The sequence below is a fragment of the Euprymna scolopes genome, chromosome 11 (assembly GCF_053919585.1).
Source record: "Euprymna scolopes isolate OS-2025 chromosome 11, ASM5391958v1, whole genome shotgun sequence".
Taxonomy (NCBI): Eukaryota; Metazoa; Mollusca; class Cephalopoda; order Sepiida; family Sepiolidae; genus Euprymna; species Euprymna scolopes.
This window is the reverse complement of record NC_136492.1, coordinates 1,536,868-1,562,629: the sequence shown is the minus strand read 5'-3', so window position 1 is coordinate 1,562,629 and position 25,762 is coordinate 1,536,868. Positions and strand designations below refer to the sequence as shown.

At 33.8% G+C, this 25,762-nt stretch overlaps 2 protein-coding genes across 3 annotated transcripts in view; both read left to right on the top strand.

Annotated features, from left to right (window-relative positions):
• The window catches only part of LOC145288257 (uncharacterized), a 298,307-nt gene that overhangs the window by 90,144 nt on the left and 182,401 nt on the right, over nucleotides 1-25,762 (top strand). The window lies entirely within an intron of this gene.
• The window catches only part of LOC145287719 (uncharacterized), a 158,471-nt gene that overhangs the window by 3,742 nt on the left and 128,967 nt on the right, over nucleotides 1-25,762 (top strand). For both annotated transcript variants that reach the window (XM_080135471.1, XM_080135470.1), the window contains exons 2-3: nucleotides 5,656-5,689; nucleotides 11,764-11,845. In XM_080135471.1, coding sequence (XP_079991597.1) covers nucleotides 5,656-5,689; nucleotides 11,764-11,845 — 116 coding nt within the window. The remainder of the gene's footprint in view (nucleotides 1-5,655; nucleotides 5,690-11,763; nucleotides 11,846-25,762) is intronic.

Here is a 25,762-nt window from a genome sequence, read left to right as displayed (position 1 = left end):
TATACACATTTGATTATAAACACATTTGATTATATACACATTTGATTATAAACACATTTGATTATAAACACATTTGATTATGTACACATTTTATTATATGCAAATTTCATTATAAATACACTTGGTTATATACACATTTGATTATAAACACATTTGATTATATACACATTTGATTATAAACACATTTGATTATATACATATAGCGGTTCTTAGGAAGAAGCCACTGGAGTAGAAAGATCTTCTACATCAAGGGATCTCTACTGTGTCGGGGTGGGATTTAGTTGCCTGTCGGATTTGTCGAGGGTGTCTATGTCGTGGGGGCACAAGTGTCTGCAGTTAGTCAGAGCATTCACCATTAAAATATATGTAGAACAGGCAGAGGGATGCAACGTTTCGTCGATGGGACAGAGGCTGAAGCTTAGATGCCAGTTCAGGGCCTATCAGATTGGCGACTCTCTTTTGAACTTGAGAGACTAGCAGCAGATGCACCAGCCCAAATGTGACAACAATACTCCATACATGGGCGAATGGTGACCTTATAGAGGTACAGGATACTTTCAGGTGTCAGTAGTTTTCTAGCACGGTAGAGAGAGCCTACCTATTTCGTAGCGGCCCTGGCAATGTTTTCAATATAATTTTCCAACTCATGTTTCCTGTGAACGTTTGGCCAAGCAGTTTGAAAGATGTATTCTAAGACAGGGAGTAACTGGCCATTGCTATTGATGGCAGAGAAGGTTTCTTGTAATTATTGAATGAAACCACTTTAGTCTTGGCAGCATTGAATGTGACCATCCATTTATGTCCCCATTCCACTACAGATTGGAGGTGATCCTCTAGTGTTTTTGCCATTTCTTTAGTTATGTGTTCATTTGTTTTCCTGTCATGCCTGTTATAGAGCGTGGTGTCATCAGCATATATACCCATCTCAGAGGCAGTTTTGTCAGGGAGGTCAATTATAAATATTAGGGAGAATAGACGTCCAAGGATAGACCCCTGAGTCACTCCCGCATTTATATCACACTGTTTAGATGTACGACCGTCGAGGAAAACCTGGACTTTTCTCGTATCTAAAAGGATTTAATTATGTTAATTATTCTACCAGTGATACCGTATGATTTAATTTTCCGGAGGAGACCCTCATGGCATACCCTGTCAAAAGCCTTAGATATATCTAGAGCTACCGCTCTGCCCTCTCCCGCTTTGTCCAATGAATGGTATATACGTTCAGAGATTACAGTTACGATGTCTACTGTGGAACGGGCTTTTCTAAATCCATATTGTTTGTCAGTCATAAGTTTAGCATCTGTAAGGTGCCGGACTAGAGCATGGTTAATTATGGTCTCAAATATTTTGTCGAAAAGTGGGAGGAGGCTAATGGTAGCGATAATTTGATGGGTCAGTTCTTTCGCCAGAATTCTTGAATACTGGTACCACAGAAGCAGTTTTACAAAAGCCCGGAAAGCATGATTCATTAAGGCATTTGTTGTAGAGTTTGGAGAGAACTGGAGCTACTTCGGTTGAGCACTTTTTTAATAACACAGCTAGGATGAGATCAGGTCCATATGCTTTTGAAGTGTCAAGATTTTTTATGATAGCATGCACCTGAGCAGGGGTGATTTTGTGATCGTCAAAAAAAGTCAGGCAGGGGGTGGTTGGAAGGGTCCAGTGTGGAGTTCGAGGCAAACCGGCTGGCAAGCATATTAGCTTTGTCGGTTGCTGAGCAAAGAACCTCGTGATTGTTGGTTAGTGGGGGACTTGTTAATTGCCCATTATTTACTACACTTTTGTAGATTTTCCAGAAGTCACGATTTCCTAATTTTTGTGCTTCGATGCGTTTTTTAGTGGTTTCAGTAAATTCTCTCTTGGCTGTCGCTATTTCTTTCTTAACGTTACTTCTAGCTTCTATATATTTCTGTTTGTTTGAACTGGACTTATGTCGGTTTAATCTGCGGTATGCATGTTGCCTTTGAACAATGGCAGTTGCGCAAGTCGAAGTAAACTATTGGGGAGAGTAGGGCTTGCTATAAAATTTGCGCATGGGAACATGTGCTTCAATTGCCGTTTTGAACCATTTAGTGGTTTCATTTGCGCACTGTTCAGCAGGAAGAAAAACATATTTTCCCATGGGGCATCTCTGATAAGATCTCTGATGGCTTCCCAGTCAGCCTTTTTGTAATATCTCGTTGTTTTGAGCACTGGCTCTTCAGTTTTGGCTCTAGGGTTTAGGGCGATTTCTACCATTATCACTGCGTGGTCAGCGTTCCCAAGTGGTCTGGCAGCATTCGTTATGCAATCCTCGGGAACTGTAGTCAGAGACAGATCTAGAAGTGATGCTTGTTGTTCTTGCTGGTCAGGGAAACGGGTTGGAAACGTAACCATTTGTGATAGGGAGTGAGATATAGCGAAACTATGTGTTGAGCTGCCCGCTGTATCTGTCTGAGTAGAGAATCCAAGTCAGTTTTTGTGGTGAACATTAAAGTCACCAAATACATGTACTTGTGCGCTAGTGTAAAGGGAGAGTGCTGTGTCCATGCTGTCAGAGACTTTGTTTATTATGGTGCAGTCCTGGGTCGAGGGAGAGCGGTAGAGAAAATAAAAGTAGCTAATGTTATGTTGTATGTTTAGTCTAAAGCACATAAAGGCTTGATCGTCCGTTTCTAGGTTTGTTTCTCTAGTCAGGGGGAGGGTGTTATGAATGTAGACTCCAAGTCCGTGGATATGTCTGTCAGAGTCCTTACGGCAGAGTGGGAGATAGCCAGGCATGTTAAAGTAGTTAGAGGGGATGGAGGATTGTAGGTTAGTCTCGCTTAGTGCTAAGATACTCGGGGTATTTGTTAGGAGAAATGCTTCAACATCAGCTAAATTAGTTCTAAGCCCACGGATGTTAGTGAATGCAAGCCTCACGGAAGGAGGCAAGTTGGATTTGTTTGTCCCTAAGCCTGGTTTAAGCTTATTTTTTTTATTGTACAGTCATCATGTTTTTAAAGAGTTGTAGTTAGGTGAAGGGGAGCTGAACAAGAAGTTATGCAGGGTATCAGACATGCAACACAAGTAGACCATTAGCTGACGTTTCTTCAACTAGGACTGTGGCCTCAGGAAAGCCCATCGGGGATGAGTGCAGGGTCCCTTCCACGCAACAAGGCACTACAAACATCCCGATATTATACAACTGTTGATGGAGCAGCCGCTCTAAGCTCTACCAAAGAGTTAGGGCTGCTGTACTACCAGTCGGAAACAGCAGCCAGGAACTGTCAATCCGGTACCTTCAGCCCATCAGAAGAAGATCACTCCAATCTAATTGCACAGGCAGGTGTGGTACTCAAGAACTCCCAAGTGCCCAGTTTTGAGGAGTGGGATGTGTCGGGAGTGGGGGAACGGCATTCATTTTCCGAGATAAGAAACAAGATCTACTACTAAGTGTTTTTCCGATTCACTTGATTATATACACATTTGATTATATACGCATTTGATTATATACACATTTAATCATAAACACATTTGATTATATACGCATTTGATTATATACACATTTGATTATATACATATTTGATTATATACGCGTTTGATTATATACACATTTGATTATATACACATTTGATTATATACATATTTGATTATATACACATTTGATTATATGCAAATTTTATTATATTTTATTATAAATACACTTGATTATATACACATTTGATTATATATGCATTTGATTATAAACACATTTGATTATATACCCATTTGATTATATACGCATTTTATTATATACATTTGATTATATACACAGTTGATTATATACGCATTTTATTATAAACACATTTGATTATATACATATTTGATTATATGTAAATTTTATTATAAATACACTTGATTATATACACATTTGAATATATACACATTTGATTATATATGCACTTAATTATTTACACATTTGATAATATACACATTTGATTATATACACACTTGATTATATACACATTTGATTATATACACACTTGATTATAAACAATATTTGATTACATACGTATTTGATTATATACACACTTTATTATAAACACACTTGATTATATACGCATTTGATTATATACATATTTGATTATATACACACTTTATTGTAAACACACTTGATTATATACACATTTGATTATATACATATTTAATTATATACACATTTGATTATATACACTCTTCCAAAATAATATACTAATTCTAGCGCCGTAATTCCATGCAGAACAATCGCCCGCTATATAACAGATTTATATATATTTAAATCGATATTTGTCGCTATCCCACATTACAGAGCCTAACCAGCCACGTAAAGCAGACTAAAATCATATAAAGAAAATTGCATCGGCGTTGACTTTTACAACACAACTTCTAATTGTTTGAATTGGATGGAAAGACCAAGACGGCATAGCATTTAAATGACCACCACGGGCAAAGTGTAGAGAGTTTTCTCACGTCTATTTATAATATTTTTCTCTTTTTTATGTAATTTTCAAATGTTCTCATCTGTTTTTTTTATTCGTTAACGATAGTCTTACTACTTGATAGATCTTTCTTGCTAGGACTTCAGCGATGGCGTCATTTTTCAGCTGTTCGGCCTTATTGACATTCTATTTGGCAGCCCGGCGTTGCTCTTTCGTACAATACGGTTAAACATGATATTTTAATTTATGCATATTTCGTATGTGTTATTATAGAATCAATCCTTGATTAATTACTATATATTACGAGAAATAATTTGTCCGGTCGACAAAATAAATAAATAAATAATGTTAATGTCGTTTATCAAATTCCGTCTGTGTTTGTTTAAAAATCATGTCAGCTAATATTTTGCGCTTGACGATGAATGCCTTGGAGAACTCACTTCGGTAAAATGTGTATTTTTAAAATATGCAAACAAAGAAATGGTTTGCGGCGATTTTAAATAGTACCTCTTATTTTATCGCAAATTGAACTCATTAATAAGAAAATATTAAAATAAAATGGTGAGGTACATCCAGGCTTGAGCAGGTGATCATTCGATCTGTAGTGGAATGATCTACCACAAAGCCATAAATTCATATTAATTGTTATGAAAATTAAACAAGATGAGAACAGTAGTCCAAAGGATCCAAATAATACGAATAACGAATCCTCATCTAAAAAATTTATCAACAAATGATAATTATTTTGTCTATTTTTCATGACAGTTTGCCTTGATTTAAATATTTTTTGTCACTTCGGTTTAATGTTTATTTTTAAAATTTGAAAACAAAGAAATGATTTGCGGCGATTTTAAATGATATCTCTTATCTTATTGCAAATTGAACTCATTAATAAGAAAATATTAAAATAAAATGACGAGGTACATCCAGGCTTGAACAAGGGATCATTCGATCTGTAGTCGAATGCTCTATATAGCCATATATTAATATTAAATGTTATAAAAATGACACTCAAAGTGAGAACAGTAGTCCGAAGGATCCAAATAATACGAATAACGAATCCTCATTTAAAAAAAATCATAAACAAATGATTAATTATTTTGTCTATTTTCTATGACAGTTCGCCTTGATTTAAATATTTTTTGTTATTTTACATAAATTACATCTAATTATTTTGAATTATTCGAATTTGAATGTTGAAAATTTTATTGAACTAATTGTTTTTTTCTTTCAGATATTTACTCTTGTTTATTCTCAATGTCGTGATGGTAAGTTTTTATTTTATAATTTAGCAATTGATGTGTGTGTATGTGTGTATCGGTGTGTATGTGTGTATGGGTGTATCATACGTTACACAATCATTGGTAAGCAATTGAACTAAACTTGGGAAGAAACAATTTGGAGCGTCATTGGAAGATAAAAATTACAATAAAACTATTGCAACCACTAATATTATGAAACGCGTGCGCAAAAGAGAATACCTTATGCCAGACTAGTCTGCATAAGTGATGAGAAACGATATTTAAGATATGTTACATAAAATTGAAATAAAACTAATGCAACCACTTATGTTATTAAACGCGTGCGCATAAGGGAAGGCCCTATGCCAGACTAGTCTGCATAATTGATGAGAAACGATATTTAAGATATGTTACATAAAACTAATGAAACCACTTATGTTATGAAACGCGTGCGCATAAAAGAATGCCTTATGCCAGACATGTATGCATAATTGATGAGAAACGATATTTAAGATATGTTACATAAAAATTGCAGTAAAACTAGTGTAACCACTAATGTTATGAAACGCGTGCTCATAAGAGAAGGCCCTATGCCAGACTAGTCTTCATAATTGATGAGAAACGATATTTAAGATATGTTACATAAAAATTGCAATAAAGCTATGTCAAGTACTAATGTTATGAAACGCGTGCGCATAAGAGAAGGTCTTATGCCAGACTAGTCTTCATAAGTGATGAGAAACGATATTTAAGATATGTTACATAAAAATTGCAATAAAACTAGTGTAACCACTAATGTTATGAAACGCGTGCGCATAAGGGAAGGCCTTATGCCAGACTAGTCTGCATAATTGATGAGAAACGATATTTAAGATATGTTACATAAAAAGTGCAATAAAACTAGTGCAACCACTAATGTTATGAAATGCGTGCACATAAAAGAATGCCGTATGCCAGACTAGAAGTGATGAGAAACGATATTTAAGATATGTTGCATAACTTGTCAAATATGTAGATGAGTAATGAAAGGTGTTAAAAGTGAAATGATTATTTAAAGGCGCAAGTGATTGGAATTTAAAAAGTCAAATAATTTTTAAGGGCACTAATCTATATAATTATAAATCTCAAATGACCTTGTAACAGGTGTTGTAACCCAAATTCCGGTTTACAACTTTCGGGTGCGCATGCGTACATAAAGAAATAATCAACGCGACAACAAAATCTATTGTTTTACTGTGTATGTTTTCAGCATCCCAATTGTTTACCTTTTGCGTTTTAATTATCCAAATATGCAATTAATTATATTGTCAGCATTTTTTTACATCGTTCATTTGCGTATTACGTTTAAGTTATTTTAACACAATTTTCTTACAAATAAATCTACTTTAACCCATTGACAACCATAAAAGCATTTTACAACGGCGATTTATCCACCGCCTTCATTTAAAAAAAATACTCTGCAAATTTTAATACACGTTTCTTAAAAACATTCATAGATTTTCTTCTACACTACCAACATTGATAAATAACACGGATAATATTTTTTTTAATTGGCGTTACAAATAAATAATCAACGCGACAATAAAACGTATTGTTCTACTGTGTACGTTTTCAGCGTCTCAATTGTTTTTTTTGCGTTTAAATTAAAAGCTATATGAAATTTGAATTTAACTTTAAGTATTATCTATCTAGTGCACATTGACCAATAAATATGTCAAACCACTTATAATTCAGTGGCTGTAAGTATTTTTTTCAAAAATATACAATTATGAACAGAACGACTCATAGAAATCTATCTATATTATTTTTTCATTTTAATATGCTTTCATAAAAATGTTTCGGTTATGTCACAAATAACTATTTTCTTTACGTCACAAGTGTCACGCTCATACGTTAATTCCATAGCTAGTATAAAATACAGACCCAACGGGTCACGGGTAGTATAGTGGTTATTTAAAAAGTCAAATAATTATTAAATGCACTAATGTATATTTAAATTATCAAATCATTATAAAAAGTCAAATGATTATTTAACAGCATTAATGATTATTTAAAAAATAAAATAATTATTTATAAGTAAAATAATTATTTAAAAGAACTAATGATTATTTATGAAGTAAAATCAATAATTAACATGTACAAATAATAATTAAAAAAACACAAATGATTTTTTAAAAGTAAAATCGTAATTTAAATGTAAAATGATTATTTAAATACACTAATGATAATTTAAAAAGTAAACTCATTATTTGAAGGAACTAATAATTATTTAAAAAGTAAAATCACTAATCGAAAAGTCAAATGATTATTTCAAAAGTCAAATGGCTTTTTTATCATTTATTTTTATTATTATTATTATTATTATTATTATTATTATTATTATTATTATTATTATTGTTGTTGTTGTTATTATTATTGTTATTATTACTATTATTATTGTTGTTGTTATTATTATCACTATTATTATTATTGTTGTTATTATTATTGTTATTATTATTATTGTTATTATTACTATTATTATTATTGTTATTATTATTGTTATTATCATTATTATTGTTATTATTATTGTTATTATTGTTATTATTGGTGGTATTATTATGTTATTATTATTACTATTATTATTGTTATTATTATTATTGTTGTTGTTATTATTATTATTATTATTATTATTATTATTATTATTATTAGTGACTCACAAAGAGCTTTCACACAGGTCACCAAATATCTCTTTTGATACTAACCTGTGGTGTTTCTTGGGGGCTGTGTGACAGCAAGTATTTACAGGTTTCTAGTACTCTCCACCTTATTTGCAAATAACATTAACATTTGCAAATAACATTGCATTATCGTAACAGCCGCTTACCATTGATTACTCACTAGTAACTGCCATTTGTCTTTATTGGAATTCGAGTGGCAATAATCCTCCCCAAGGTCCCAGTTCTCTTTGTAGATCCGTCTGCTCGGTGTTCTCTCCTTGGTATTTCTTTGCTCCTTGGCTACTCAGTCTCGTTTTTGGGGCGGGGGGTGGGGTGCGGTGATGTAGTAATGAGAGATGGGGGTGTCATTAGAGAAATTATATTTTTATGCTGATTCAACGTTCTTGGTTTTCTGAAGGGCTTCATGTTTTGCCTCTGAAGCAGTTTGTGTCGTCCGCGCATGTGGCTCATACGTGTTAGTTTCCACGTTCAAGAGTTTTCCTTAATATTTCAGCTGTTTTCATTTTTGTTATTCGTTGTATCTTTCCAATCATTCCTCTGATTCCAATTTTTCCCATCCTTTCTTCAATGTTTTTTTTTCGGGATTGTTCCTGGTGCTCCTACTATTAACGGTATTATCCTTATTTTCTTCATCATCCATATTCCTTTCAGCTCTCCCTGGCCAGCTACGCTTCTCCTTTTCTTTGATATTTACTCTGTGGTCAACTGGAACGGCAAAGTCTACGATTTGACAGGGATTTTCTTTTTTGTTAATCATTACGATCTCCGGTCTTCTTGCTTGGATGGATTTATCAGTTTATATATCCATGTCCCATAGGATTTTGTGATTCTCGTTTTCAAGTACTTCTGCCAGCGTATGTTTGTACCATTTCTTTGTGCGTTCGAGATGCAGTTGCATAATTTCCAGTGTACTTCCCTTCCTACTTGGTCGTGTTTGTTCTTGTATTTCCTTTGTGCCAGTTTACTACATTCACTTATTATATAGTTTATGGTTTCGTCTCTTTGTTTACAGAGTCTGCATTTACAGTTTTCTTGTGTTTTATCGATCTTTGCTTTGATGTTTTTGGTTCTTATCGAGTTATCTTGTGCTGCAGTTATAAGGGATTCAGCAGTAACAGAGATGTCTACGATTTTACAAGACTTTTTTCTTGTTACTTATTACGACATCCTGTCTTCTTGCTTGGATGGATTTATCAGTTTATATATCCATGTCCCATAGGATTTTGTGATTCTCGTTTTCAAGTACTTCTGCCAGCGTATGTTTGTACCATTTCTTTGTGCGTTCGAGATGCAGTTGCATAATTTCCAGTGTACTTCCCTTCCTACTTGGTCGTGTTTGTTCTTGTATTTCCTTTGTGCCAGTTTACTACATTCACTTATTATATAGTTTATGGTTTCGTCTCTTTGTTTACAGAGTCTGCATTTACAGTTTTCTTGTGTTTTATCGATCTTTGCTTTGATGTTTTTGGTTCTTATCGAGTTATCTTGTGCTGCAGTTATAAGGGATTCAGCAGTAACAGAGATGTCTACGATTTTACAAGACTTTTTTCTTGTTAATCATTACGATCTCCGGTCTTCTTGCTGGGAGGGTTTTATCAGTTTATATATCCATGTCCCATAGGATTTTGTGATTCTCGTTTTCATGTACTGCTGCCGGCTTATGTTTGTACCATTTGTCTGTGCGTACGAGATGAAGTTGTTTGCATAATAGTGCACTGCCCTTCCCACTTGGTTATGCCTGTTCTTGTATTCATTTTGGGCCAGTTTGCTACATTCACTTACTATATGGTTTATCGTTTCGTCTCTTTGTCCACAGAGTCTGCATTTATTGTTGTGTTTCATCGACCCTTGCTTTGATGTAATTCGTTTTGATCAAATTATCTTGTGCTGAGATTATTAGGGATTCAGTTTCTCGGCTTAGGTGTCCTTTTCGCATTCATGTCCGAGTGTTTTCGTTATTCACATCTTTTGTCATCCTTATAAATCTTCCAATAAGTTCTTTTCTTTTCTCCTCTTATCTTTTATCCCTCTGTTTTTCTGTTTTGTTGATTTTTTTCAGTGTCTCTCACGATTATCTTTTCAATGTTTTGCATTGTATATTTTTCTAATTCTATTTTTTTTTTTTACCATGCACACAGTCTTCTATACAAACTAGTCCTCTCCTGCCTACTTTCTTTTTCACGTAGAGTCGGTCAACCTCATACTTGGGTGTAGTCGGTTGTGCATGCTGATTAGTTTCCTGGTCTTCTGATCGAGCTGTCTCATTTCTTCTTTGGTCCACCCTATGAACGGCCCTAAGTATATTACTAGTGATACTGGCTATGAATTTATACATTTTATTAAATTTCTGTTATATAATTTTATTTCTATAAATTTTTTTTTGTTCTCCTGAGGTACCCCTTTCCCGTTCTCACTTTCATTTCTGTAGATTTGATATTGTCTGCTTCTAGAACTCCCAAGTATTTATATAATTATTTGAAAAATCAAATTATTACTTACAAGTAAAATTATTGCTAAAACTTCTAATGAGGACGTAAAAAGCCAAACATTTTTTTAAAATGTCAAATGATTATTTAAAAAGACAAAAGTTATTTTAAATGGTAAAATAGTTCCTTAAAAAAGTCAAATGACGATTTTAAAAGTCACATGATTTCTAAAATGTCAAATGATTATTTAAAAAAAAATCAGATGATTATTGAAAAAAACAAATAATTCTTTAAAAGGTCGAAAAATTACTTAAATGAAAAATAATTACAAAATAGTTACTTAAAAAATCAAATGATTATTTTAAAAGGTAAAATTTATAATCTTAAATTATTATTTTAAAAGCCAAATTCTGGTTTAAAAAATCAAATAATTACTTAAAATTCTATTTCCTTAAAAGTCAAATGATTATTTAAAAATCAAATAATTACTTGAGAAAGTCAAATAATGGCTTAACAAGTCACATGGTTACTTTAAATGTAAAATTATTATTTACAAATACAAAAGTTACTGAAAAAGCCAAATGCTTATTTAAAAAAATCAGCTAATTATTCAAAAAGTCAAATAATTATTTAAACAGTTAAATACGTACTTTAAAAGTCAAATAGTTAATTAAAAAGTCAAATAGTTAATTAAAAAGTAAAAATAAATAAATAAAGAAGCTAACTAATTACTTAAAAGTCAAATGCTTATTTAAAAATATAATTATTTTTAAATGTCAAATAATTATTTTAAGTCAAATAATTAGTGTAAACGTTCAATGACTATTTAAAAAGACAAATTATTATTTTAAATCGTCAAATGATTATTGTAAAAGTCAACTGATTATTCAAGACAAAATCCTGAAACTTAATTATAATTTATTATTTTCCATGCTATTTTATTATTGATTAATTTTAGGATGGCAAGAACAATTCGGTAATTGTTACGTGTTTGTAAACGTACGCAGAAGCCATAATGGTGGTGCCAGTATCTGTGAAAGGTAAGCAAAAAATTTAATAAAATACTTCTACGTTGAATTCATATGTATAAGATGCCTTCAATAAGTTTCCAGACTTCTATTTTGTACAGGCATTTAAAATTGTCGTAGACTCTTTAAAATTCAGTATGGTATATCTATACATTTTATGAGATGACTCACCAATTTTTATAATTTAAGGTTTAAAAACAAGAGTAGGAACTGAAATACATCCTACTAAAGTTTTATTGTCACAGCTGGTGAATTTCAAAAATGCAAGTTAAATGTAAGAACACATAAGAAAAAGGATATGCACTGCACGCCTGTGGAACTCTGTTCTGTCTGCCTGCTTCCCACCGGACTACAACTTGGATGTCTTCAAGTCCAATGTTAACAAATTCCTAATGAACCGTCCCCTTAAGTAAACACTTCATCAAATCTCCACACTAACGTAATGTACTTGCAATAACCCTTATCCCTGAGTGGCTTCCGGGCCTTGATAAGTGGTGATCACTGTGTAAAAAAAAATGCAATAAAATTCTGTTTTCAACTTTGAAAAAAATGCCACAGAAACGTATTGAATGCTTCAGATTTGTTTGGACCATTTTGTGCGAATCGGGTATTAGTTTTTGAGTGGCATAAGAGATTCAAGGAAAGCAGAAACTCCGTGAGAGATGATGAGATGTGTAGGAAAAGTAAGGAAGTTAGAACACCAGAGTTGATTGGACAAATAAACAATTTCGTGGATAAGGCCATCGTGTTTCTATAGAGACAATAATTGCAGAGTTTGATGTCAGTGTGGAAACTGTACACACAGTTATTCGTGGCTGACGGAACAAGGTCATGTTACCCACACCACGTGAAGTAAATAAAGGATTCCGTTCCAAACTCTATCCACATTCCGGAGTTCGACAGAAACATCCCCGGGATTCGACAAGATACACTTGAAGAAGGTCCGAGGTTACATCGATCAAAATGTGAAAATGACAAGTTGAGAACAGTAATCTAAAGAATCCAAATAATTCGAATATCCAAATTTCATCTCAAAATTCATAAACGTAAATTCAATATGTTCACACGTAATCGCATGAAAAAAAAAACCCTGAAGAATTTTGTTTCATGACAGTTGTGTGTCTATAGCGACAATACTTGCAGAGTTTGATGTTAGTGTGGAAACTGTGCACACAATTATTCGCAAGGAACTGAAGATGCGGAAGATCAGACTATTTAATTAAGATGGGCATGAAGACAGTTGCTCACCTTCGTTAAAGTCCAGACCTTGCTCCCTGTGACTTTTGGCCCAAGGAAAACCTTAGAAGCTTTCATTATGAGACAATTGAGGGGATGAAAGAGACTGGGGTGAATGCCATTGACATGCTCACACAATATGATTTCTATTTTTGACTTTAAGAATTTGTTTGAGCGGTACAACATTTACATTACAGCCGGTATAGATTACTTCGAAGGAGACTAGAGTTTCATGTGTGCGTATACAAAAAAGTCTGAAAAATTATTTTAAGGCACTTTGTAAAAAAAACAAACTTAATTGGATTCATCAAACTACTGTTCTCATCTTGAATGGTTTTCACAACGTTTCGGTCGAATTTACCTCTGACATTCTCCAGGTGTATCTTGTCCAACTCGGAAATGTTTCTGTCGAACTCGGGAATTTGGATGGAATTTCGAACGCAAGGACCAATGGCTCAGTGGTTAGAGTACTTGGAAAAATCAATTGTAAATTGACATTCTCCTAAAAGGGGAAGTTCAATTCTCAGTGTGGGTGATCCAAAAATGCAATTGCCAATTACTTTAGGACCTCATAAATGACGAAACAAGGTCATGCTACACCCCCGTGTGAAATAAATAAAGGATTCCGTTCCAAATTCTGTCCAAATTCCGGAGTTCGACAGAAACATTCCCGGGTTCAACAAGATACACTTGAGGAGGGTCGAAGGTTACATCGATCGAAATGTTGTGAAATGACACTTCAGTTGAGAACAGTAATCTGAAGAATCCAAATAATTCGAATATCAAAACCTCATCTCAAAAATTGATAAATGTAAATTCATGGTATTCACACGTAATCGCCTGAAAAAAACCGCTTAGAATCTCACTTTCGTTTAGATGAATTTGCTTGAAAAACGTTTATCTACTACTACTACTACTACTACTACTACTACTACTACTACTACTACTACAAAATATGTTTTATATAGTGAATGTAATACCGACCCTTCTGTGTATAAGGGAAATTACACCGGTTCTCACTATATATATAGTCAGTTATACCCGTATTCCTACCTTTGTACCTGTGATGTTAATACACTTCGTTTGTTAAACCAACCTCGACTTGATTTTCTTTTTTTTTTTTTTTACACAGTGATCACCACTTACCAAGGCCCGGAAGCCACTCAGGGATAAGGGTTATTGCAAGTACATTACGTTAGTGTGGAGATTTGATGAAGTGTTTACTTAAGGTAGCGGTTCATTAGGAATTTGTTAACATTGGACTTGAACACACCCAAGTTGTAGTCCGGTGGGAAGCAGGCAGACGGAACAGAGTTCCATAGGCGTACAGTTCTAAGAAAGAAGCTTTGTTCATGGAATCCACGTTTTGATTTAGGCACAGATAAAGAGTGGGGGAAATTTTTCACAGTGGATTCGGCTAGACGGGTGTTTTTCGTGAAAGATTGGCGAGGGGGGACCAGAGATTGGAGTTCAGACGAGCACCTGCCATGGAAATAACGATAAAACAAAGATAGGCTCGCAACGTCTCTTCTGTGGGAGAGAGGTTGCAGGGTAGAGAAAAGGGCATCCCCACTAAGCCTCGAAGTCTATTTTGTACTCTGTCAAGGCAGGATAAGCTGTTTTTAGCAGCTCCTGCCCATATATGGCAACAGTATTCCATCCTTGGACGTACTTAGCTTTTATATAGACAGTAATGAGATATCTTCTGGAGCGGTAGAAGGATCCTACCATCTTTCCAGTGACCTTGGCAACAGACGATGTACGTGTTCCATTTCAGATCAGGAGTAAAGTTCAAACCCAGAAGCTTGTCAAAACACGGGGCCTCACCCAAACGAGAGCCATCCATCACAATTGATGCCAGATGGGGATCAGAGCGTTGATGATGTAAGGATAGGAGTTTAGTTTTGGATGCATTAAAGGTAACCAGCCACATCTTCCCCCACTGAACCACGCGCTCGAGATCAGAGGAGAGAGAATCAGAGAGAACTTTGTCATTTACAGCCTTTGATGTGTTGCCGTAGATGGTCGTGTCATCAGCATAGATGTCAACGAATGATTTAAGTGTGTGTTTAGGGAGGTCATTGATGTAGATCAGGAAGAGAGTTGGGCCTAGGATTGACCCCTGAGGGACTCCAGCATTTATATTGCAGGCCTCCGATTTTTGTCCATCTACCACTACTCTTATGAGCCTATTGGAGAGAAATGATTTAATGATTGAGAAAAAATTTCCAGTTATATCGTAGCTGGAAATCTTGTGAAGTAGACCCTTATGCCATACCTTGTCGAAGGCCTTTGATATGTAAAGAGCAATTGCCCTAAAAAGGAAGCCTTTGTCAAGAGATTCACTAATCCTGTGGGATATAACCGTCAGCACATCAGCGGTAGATCTTGCAGAGCGGAAACCATATTGTGTGCCACTAAGAAGGTTATTCCTCTTTTACTATTGTGTTACGGCGCAACATTAAACAATCTACTTATTTTCTATATTTACATGAAAATATTAGTTTAAATATGAATCAAAAGCACCTTAGAAAATTATTTTTTAAATCACTTTCAAATATTTTTGAAAAAATAAGACTTATATTTTTATGTTGGCAGGCAAATTTTCAGTCGCCATTTGTGTGTTATCGATCGAAGAAATGAACTTAATTGCTAAAACGACTTCAATTAAAATGATTTCTTAATTCCTGTGAATTTATTACTTTTTATCCACTTGCTATGTATTTAAACATTGTTTAGGACCAGTAAACACTACTAAACAGACAATAGGTTTAATTGTTCTTTAAACGGAAACATTCGTTTCGAAAGAACCTAATGTTGATTTTATATGCCAAGTCTTTCGGCTTCTGTGGTAATAAAGACTTTAAGCAAAGAGTAAAAATCCGATGACTCCCAATTTTGAAATGTTGATCCCTTAGCAGTCTTTTTTCTGGATGAAAACGGATTAGAAAATTTTCCACATGTTTGAATATCCAATATATCAAATTTCAAGACCGTAGATCAATAATTCGTTGAGAATATAGGTTGAAAAGCGCCTTCACACACATTCTCATTTTTATAGATATACTAGAAGATATATCCGGCATTGCCCGGTTGTAAAATACGCAAAAATATAATGAAATTAATGCAGAATTGCTATTTTTTTATAAACAGAAATAACGTAATTATTAAACGTAACGTTTAATTCATAAAAATAAAACAGAAAAAATAAAACAGAAAAAATAAAACAGAAAAAATAAAACAGAAAAAAATAAAACAGAAAAAAGAGACAGAAATGTAAACACGTGCAAATAGTAGAAAAAAGAGAAGACACAAGAATATAGTTTTTGTTCTTGGAATTTGGGAAACAACCGTTTCTTTCTTTTAGTGTTGTACTTCGCGAGGAAAATATTTTACAGTTTTCCAATGTTCGCTGAATTATACATTTTTTGCGCTTTAGTCGAACTTCACTTTAGCATAAAATCCGTTTTTACGACTATTTCGGAGGAGTGGAGGAGGAAGATTTACATACTTTCGCCCAATGGCCATTTTTCTTACATTTCCTACACTCGCCGTTATGCGCAGGACACATCGCCCGTGAATGTCGAGTGTTCCCACAGAAGAAACAAATTCCTTTTGGTAGGGTATTTCCTTTTATAGTGGCTAAGGGAGTGTCTTCTGGCTTAATTACGGTAGCAGCTACATTCGGGTGGTTATCGAAGCTTACCGTATGCTTCTCCACTTGTTCTAGAGACCTAGCCATTGTAAAGGTTTCTTGTAGAGTTGAGAATGGTTTTTCAAGTAGGTGCTGACAAATAGAAGAGGAGGAGATGCCGCTAATGAAAGCGTCACGGATATATTGCTTTTTGTTCTCCTCAGCTCTTACTGCTTGAAATTTCGTTCTTCAAAACTTGTATTCCTTAGAAAGGTCAACCGTTGCGTTGTACTTTTTTTTTTAGTGAGTTCTTTCCATTTCTTCGTCAAACTATTATATTTGACGTTCATCCTCGTCGTCACTGTTAAATTTTCAGGTTGAAACAAGTAACGTAAAAAGCAATACAAATGACGACTCAACAAACAAAGGTAGATCAAATAAGAAGTGTATTAGGAAAAGGTATATTTACAGGATATTTACATAATGTTGTCAAATAAGAAAGTCATTGCTGGAGAAACATATCTGCTCTCGGCAGCCTTCGGTGGCTTCTGGTGAACACACACTCAGACTAACTGATTCTTCTTATTTATGTGTAATTACTATCCACATATGCAAATGAATGTGTGCCACCACAACACTATAAAAGTGAGAAGGTTTGTGAGGGCACTTTTCAACCTATATACTCTACGAATTTTTTTATCTATTTGGATTTGATATATAACATATTAAGACGTAGAAATTTTTAAAATCCGTTTTAATCATGCGTTTTTATATATATATTATTATTATTTATTTGATATTTCTCGAGATATTCAATATTTAGTTATAAAATAAATAAAATAACACTAAACTAATTTTTATTTTTTTAAATTATATTTAAGTTAGTTTATTTCACGTAACACAATTTTTTGTGCGTATTCTATTTTTCTTAAAACTAAAAAAAGCGAAAATAAAGATGAAAAATAAAATAAATTATATTTCACAAGAATTTTAATTTAAATTAAACTAGGGAATTGAACTAGTAACAAGTTCATTTTCGTTTGTAATGTTTTCTTTGTTTTATTCATCTTCTGGTTAAACGCAAAATATTGCTTGAAATGTCTGAAAAAGAAAAGACGCAAAACAAAATAGTCGAAAAAAAAATGAAAACAAAAAAACAGAAGATGCAAAAAAAAAACAAAAAACAAAAACAAAAAAAAAAAAACGATTTAGGTTATAATTTCTTTCCCGTCGAAAACTATAAAAAAGTATTTTCTTTCATATATGAATTTTACAACTTCATTTATAAGATAAAATCAGCTTTGGTTGGTAATCTATTCATATTTAATCTACGAAAGTAATCATTGCCAAAACGGCCATTATATTTGGAAGCTTTTCATTATCTACATACATTTACGGTGAATAAACAAGATTTTGTTGCTAAACGGGTTTTTCAGGTGTATGTACGTCGAGGGTGTACAAGTTCAATGAGTTGGTTAGAACACAGTTCATTAAAATACAACGTGTTCCAAAAGTCTTGGGCACATGTTGACATTGAATATCTCGAGAAATAATAAGGATATAAAAACGCATGATTTAAATGGATTTTAAAAATTCCCACGTCTTAATATGCTATATATCAAATTCCAAGTAGATCAAAAACTCGTTGAGTATATAGGCTGGGAAGTGCCCTCACAAAAATTCTCACTTTTATAGATGTACTAGAAGATATGCCCGGCGTTGCCCGGTCTTAATCAAGCCACAAGTTCATTTCCGTTTGTTACGTTTTATTTGTTTTGTTCAACTTCTAGATAATCGCAAAACATTTCTTTAAAAATGTCTGAAAAAGAGAAGACACAAAAGAAAAAAAGAAATAAATAGTCGGTTATAAATAGTCGGAAAAACAGAAGATGAAAAAAAAAATTATTTAATAATATTTTTTGCGTCGCACACTATAAAAGAGTATTTCGTTTCATATATGAATTTCGCAATTTCATTAAACAGGTGAAATCAGTTTTGGTCGACCATCTATTCGTATTTAATCTACGAAGGTAATCATTGTCGAAAAGATTTTTATAAGTAGAAAGCTTTTCATCATCCACATACATTTAACGTGAATGGGTAGGATTTTGCTGCTAAACGGGTTTGTCGGGTGTATGTACGTCGAGAGTTTACAAGTTCCATGAGTTCATCGGAACACAGTCTATTAAAATACAAAGTGTTCCAAAAGTTGAAGGCACATTTCGACATTGAATATTTCGAGAACTCTTCAGGGTATAAAAACGTATCTGGAATATTCAGAAAACTTGTAATCTCAGTTTTTTTTTATGAAATGTTCAAAGATATTCAATGTGAGCATCATTTATCACATGACACACATCAAACCGATATTTAAATTCTTGCCAAACGTGTCCAATCATTGCGTTGTCAATGGTTGCAACAACTTCTGTTATTGGGGCCTTCAACTCATCCACGTCTTTTGGAATGCGCGGCGCATAGATCAGTCCTTTCACAAATCCCCACAACAAAAATCGCAGGGAGTGAGATCTGGATACTTGAGATACATATTGAACAAGTATTCATGATTCAGCTTTTGAAAATTCAAGCACACAAAAGGCTTTTGTTCTGGTTGGGTGAACGCCACCACTGGATCTGAAAAAAAAAAGCTTACAAAACCTTAATGCATTTAACTTTAAAATGGCACAACTGTCATCTTCCTGCCGTTCACAGTTAAGCAGATTTGATAACTTGGATCTGGCGAAGACTTTAGGAATATCCTGTACTTTTAAAACAGGCACAGGGATGCAACACTGCGGCGATGGGACAGGGGTTGTATGTTAATTGACAGTCTGGGACCTATTAAATTCGAGGCATTTTTTGGAATTTGTCTAAGAGGCTTGATGAATCAGCCCAAATTTGTCAACAATACTTCATGCCTGAACGTATGCTGGCTTTGTAGACATATATGATACTCTCGAGTGTGAATAATTTTTTTAAACGGCAGATAGAACCCACTTTTTGCAACAATTTCTGCAATCTATATATCTATAAAAGTGAACGTGTCTGTCTGTCTGTCTGTCTGTGTGTCTGTCTGTCTGTCTGTCTGTGTACATTTCCCTACGCAATAACTCTGTCAATTTTTAGTCTATAGACTCGAAATTTGAAATACCGGGTACTGAGATTTGGGAAAATCGATGTGACGGGTGTCAGCCAGAAATTTGGCTGTTAAGGGGTCAAATTTCAACGATTTGACCTTTAAGAACTCTACCAAACTCCTCCGACAATTTTGGGTCTACACCCTTGAAATTTTAGATATAGGTTCCGTGGACATGGATCTAACGTAATAACTTGATTTGAGGCCAAAACAATAAATTTTCAGGGGTCATAATAGGGGTCAAAGTTTAAAAAATTACCCCCCCTTTTTTTTGCTCAGCATACACCTCTAAACACCCGGGCAACGCCGGGCACCCATGCTAGTATATATATATATTTTTTTGGGGTTGCTATTTTCCAAAGGTAGATTAACCAGTGAAATATAACGAGGTTCATACGAGAGTGCTCAATATAGAAGTAGAGCAAATTACATTTGTCTTTACATAAGCAGTAGTTTGTTGCTACACAGTAATGAGTATGTTTCGGTCTACCAGTATTTACCAACTAGAGACCTCATCAGGCAACAACCCTTATTTTTCTAAAACGGAATTAAAAAAACAAAACAAAAAAACAACTTTTTTTTGAATTCCGTTTTCGGAAATAAGGGTTGTTGCTTGATGAGGTCTCTAGTTGGTAAATACTGATAGACCGAAACATGCTCATGACTGTATAGCAACAAACTACTGCTTATGTAAAGACATATATATATATATATATATATATATATATATATATATATATATATATATATATATAATTACTTATGGCCTTATTTGCAAATAAATACCACCATTTTTTTTTTCGGAATTTCTGTACAGGGTGGTCACGTTGAAAGGTTTTTGCTCATAATGTAATAATTCAGGTCACCCAAGGTCCTGGATATGACCTTAAACTATATCCAGTGGTGAGGCCCCAGTTTGCGGGCTTTGGGGAGTGTGGAGCCACCCTTTAATTACCATTGCTCCCAGGTCCACTCTGACCCGGAGTGGTAGTACCTGTTAGGGTCCCAACTATGGGTTAAATAGAAACCGACTTGAAAACATTTTCGTCGGTTTCTATTATAGTTGGGACCCTAACAGGTACTACCACTCCGGGTCAGAGTGGACTTGGGAGCAATGGTAATTAAAGGGTGGCTCCACACTCCCAAAAGCCCGCAAGCTGGGGCCTCACCACTGGATATAATTTAAGGTCATATCCAGGACCCCCATTAAGGGACTTTTACCCTCTGTCGGCGTATTCTAATACACCACCGACAGGGCCACAAAATATAGTAGATTGGCCCTGAGCAGTTGGCACACGTGACCATTAGGTCACGCATTAATGAGCCGTGTTGTTAAATCGCTTACGTCACCGGGACTCTCGAATGAAACGTGTCCTTTTGTGGATGATGTACTGGAACTGACAGGCCAAAGATTAGAGTTGGAAGTCTAGGAGATGTGGTCAAACCGTGCAGACGTGCACTGGTACGAACTCCGAATGCCTGGAAGTGAAATTTAACGAAGGAAATATATAGACACGTAAGGAAGGCTCTTAGTGAACATTGAGATAAATCTGAAATAAATTAATATAAAATATAAATTGTTGTCCTGTGGTTTCTCAGAATCACGCATATAAAGAAAAACTTCATGCATGTATCATTGATCTATTTTATTATGCACATTGTCACATCACCGAGCAGTTGAAGAAAGATGACCTCCCGACGAATAAAGGTGTGGAATTTCTTTCATATTCCCTCCTAGCCATGCAATATAAACACTTTTGATACCCTGCTATTCAACATATACCCTCTTTAGTAATGTGACTAAACTGTGTCAAGTACTTTCTTGCATATCAATGAAATATCAATATTTCACTGACTGTTGGCCAGAAACGCGTAGTCTATAGTCACGTACGTCAACTGCTCAAGGTCAATCTACCATGTTTTTTATATGTAGTATAGCTAATTTTCTAAACGTTTTAACTAAAATTTATTTTTACATTCCAGTAACCAATTTTATTTCTCTAAAAATAGTTCTTAATATTCACTTTTTTAGCAGTTTTTTTTATTATACAATTTGAATATTTTAGTTATGCATATTTAGTGAAATATTGATATTTTACTAAATCTGCAATAAAGTATAAATTCCTTGATAATAATAAAATGCCATAATTTCGTGAATATCTAAAAAAAATTGATTAAAATTTTGGAAAAAACTAACCTTATAGCAGGTTTTTTGATTATACAATTTGATTTTTTTTTGCTATGCATATTTAGTGAAATATTGGTATTTTGCTAATTTGCAATAAAGCGGTTGACACAGTTTATATAACAATGACAAGATGTATGGGAAAAAAGAGCAATCTGAAAAGTTAATAAAGAGCATTGATATCAATTGAAATGGATGGCTCTCGTCTTGGAGAGGCTCCATGTTTTGACAAGCTTCTGGGTTTGACCTTTACTCCTGATCTGAAATGGAACACGTACATCAAATCTGTTGCCAGGGACGCTGAGAAAATGGTGGGATCCTTCTACCGCTCCAGAAGATATCTTACTACTGATGCAATTCTCTATCTTTATAAAAGCCAAGTACGTCCAAGGATGGAGTACTACTGCCACATCTGGGCAGGAGCTGCTAAAAACAGCTTATCCTGCCTTGACAGAGTACAAAATCACTTCGTGGTTTAGTGGGGGATGCCCTTTTCTCTTCCCTGCAACCTCTCTCCCACAGGAGAGACGTTGCAAGCCTGTTTTTGTTTTATCGCTATTTCCATGGCAGGTGCTCGTCTGAGCTCCAATCCCTCGCCCCCCTCGCCAATCTTTCACGAGAAACACCCGTTTGGCTGAAACTACGGTCAATAATTTTCCCCACTCTTTATCTGTGCCTAAATCCAAACGTAGATTCCATGAGCAAAGCTCTATCAAAACCCCCACTACTAATGATTACTACAATACTATCTCATTGATTACTGTACACGCAATAACCCTTATCCCTGAGTGGCATTCGGGCCTTGATAAGTGGTGGCCCCCATGTAAAAAAGGAGGCTAAGGAAGCTAGAATCTAATATAGATTACTGTGTTTGTTTGCAATATCACGTCAGCTGCTATTTCAGCTTGACGATGAATGCCCTGGAAAAGTCACTCCAGATTAATGTTTAGTTTTAAAACATGCAAGCAAAGAAATGCTTTGCGGCGACTTTAAATGGTACCTGTCCTTTTATCGTCATTTGAACACGTTAATAAAAAATAAAATAAAATGAAGTACACTCAGGCTTGAAAATGGGATCATTCGATCGGTAGTTGAATGATCTACCGCTCAGCTGTATCGCCTGATGATAATAAATATAATTTTTTAATAAAAAAATGATTTGCTGAGATTTTATTATATCACTTGGCCGGTGTAACGTAAAATATTTCCTTGTAAAAAAAATTATCTATAAAAGAAAAAAAGCTATTTTTAAGGTTGGATTTTGACGATTGTCGATATTTCTCGGTTGAATTTCTGTACAAAACATATCTAAGAACACTGCCAGACATATAAATTAGCTTTTTGTGAAATTTGCAAAAGATAGGCTCTGCAGTTTCGGAACCTATGAGGAAGGAATATTCTTTTTCTCTCTCTTTCTCTCTCTCTCTCTCTCACACACACACACAGAGTAATTTAGAATAGAATCGGTACTTGTATCCAAACATTGTTAATTCCATGGTGCGTTTATACATCCCAATACAAAAATGTTAATAATGTTATTATTTTGTAAAATATGTTCATCTTGCTGGTTCAGAAAATATCTACAGTCCATTTTGAACGGTTTGAATCAAATGTATCTTGTTGATATTAATATAAAATAATACAACAAAATAAATTATAAAACTAAGGCTAAATTTAAAAAATCTGCTTTCAAATGTAAAAACAAAATGTTTCCATAAATCGAAATAACAAGAAAACTGACACAATGTACAGAAGTACCATAGTAAAAAAAAATGAATGTGAGTTCAATGCATAAACATTAGTTTTCAATATGATTCACTTTCAAAGAAAACTGAGTCAGGCGAATACTTGGAGGGAGGGAAAAGTAAATTGCTAATAGAAATTATGAGCACATAAAAATATCCCCATAATTTTTTTTTATTTCGAACATCGCATAGGATTAACGCAGGTTCTAAAACAATACGAACAACTATCCAATTAATGAAGAAATAGACATATGCTGAGTCAAAATCAGTCTTAACTATGTTGCTAGACCGATTCTTCATTTAGATTTAACTTCTTAGAAAAATTATTCATTTAGATTTACAACTTTAAAAAAGTAAATGTTATTTGCCAACGAAACGTGACTGAAACTCAATATTAAAAAAACATATAACCAAAAAATAAAAACATACCAATATACACCATGTTACATAAATATTTGGACGTTGTTTACATATTTTGTAGAAATCATATTAAATTACCTCAAAGATCAATAAAAACTATGTTATATAATATTAAAATATATCAATAGTAAAGATGTTAATATACGCCATAAGATATAAATAATTGGATGTTGTTTACGTATATCATATCAAAATATAAATATACATCCATAAAAAGAGCTTCATATACAATCAATACATATAAAGTAATAGCGTTTGTGTACGTATATCATATCAAAATATACATCCATAAATAGAGCTTCATATACAATCAATACATATGAAGTAATAGCGTTTGTGTACGTATATCATATCAAAATATACATCCATAAATAGAGCTTCATATACAATCAATACATATGAAGTAATAGCGTTTGTGTACGTATATCATATCAAAATATACATCCATAAATAGAGCTTCATATACAATCAATACATATGAAGTAATAGCGTTTGTGTACGTATATCATATCAAAATATACATCCATAAATAGAGCTTCATATACAATCAATACATATGAAGTAATAGCGTTTGTGTACGTATATCATATCAAAATATACATCCATAAAAAGAGCTTCATATACAATCAATACATATGAAGTAATAGCGTTTTTGTACGTATATCATATCAAAATATACATCCTTAAAAAGATATAAAGTAATAGCGTTTTTGTACGTATATCATATCAAAATATACATCCATAAAAAGAGCTTCATATACAATCAATACATATGAAGTAATAGCGTTTTTGTACGTATATCATATCAAAATATACATCCATAAAAAGATATAAAGTAATAGCGTTTTTGTACGTATATCATATCAAAATATACATCCATAAAAAGAGCTTCATATACAATCAATACATATAAAGTAATAGCGTTTTTGTACGTATATCATATCAAAATATACATCCATAAAAAGAGCTTCATATACAATCAATACATATGAAGTAATAGCGTTTGTGTATGTGTCTGCTTGTGCTAGTCTGATCATGACGAAACCTTGAATGATGATAGTCTCCCACCTAGGCATATTGCACACCATTTGGCAAGGTTAAGGTCATAGTCTATGTATATATACTTCCTTCAGCCCACACCAAACCTGACATGATGATGGTCTCCGACCTAGGGATGGTGCATATCATTGTTAAAGGTCAACGTCAAAGATTAAAGTCATATTTGGTTGGGCTCTTACAGCATCCACTTACTGCAAGGGCGCCTGCGTACAGTAAACTGCAGTGCAAAACGCGGGCATCTTTGCTAGTACGTTATGTAAATAATTGGGGGTTGTTTATGTATGCTATATAAATAATATAAAAATATCTAAAAAAAAAAAAAATGAAATCAATATACAATATGTTATATAAATAAATTGACGTTGTCCACGTATAATATATTAATGGTATTAGAATACCTTAATAGAAAGAGGTTAATATACAATATGTTATATAAATATATAAATATAAAATCATAATTCGACGTTTTTAGGAATATTAAAATATCTCCATAGAAAAGACATCAATATACACTATG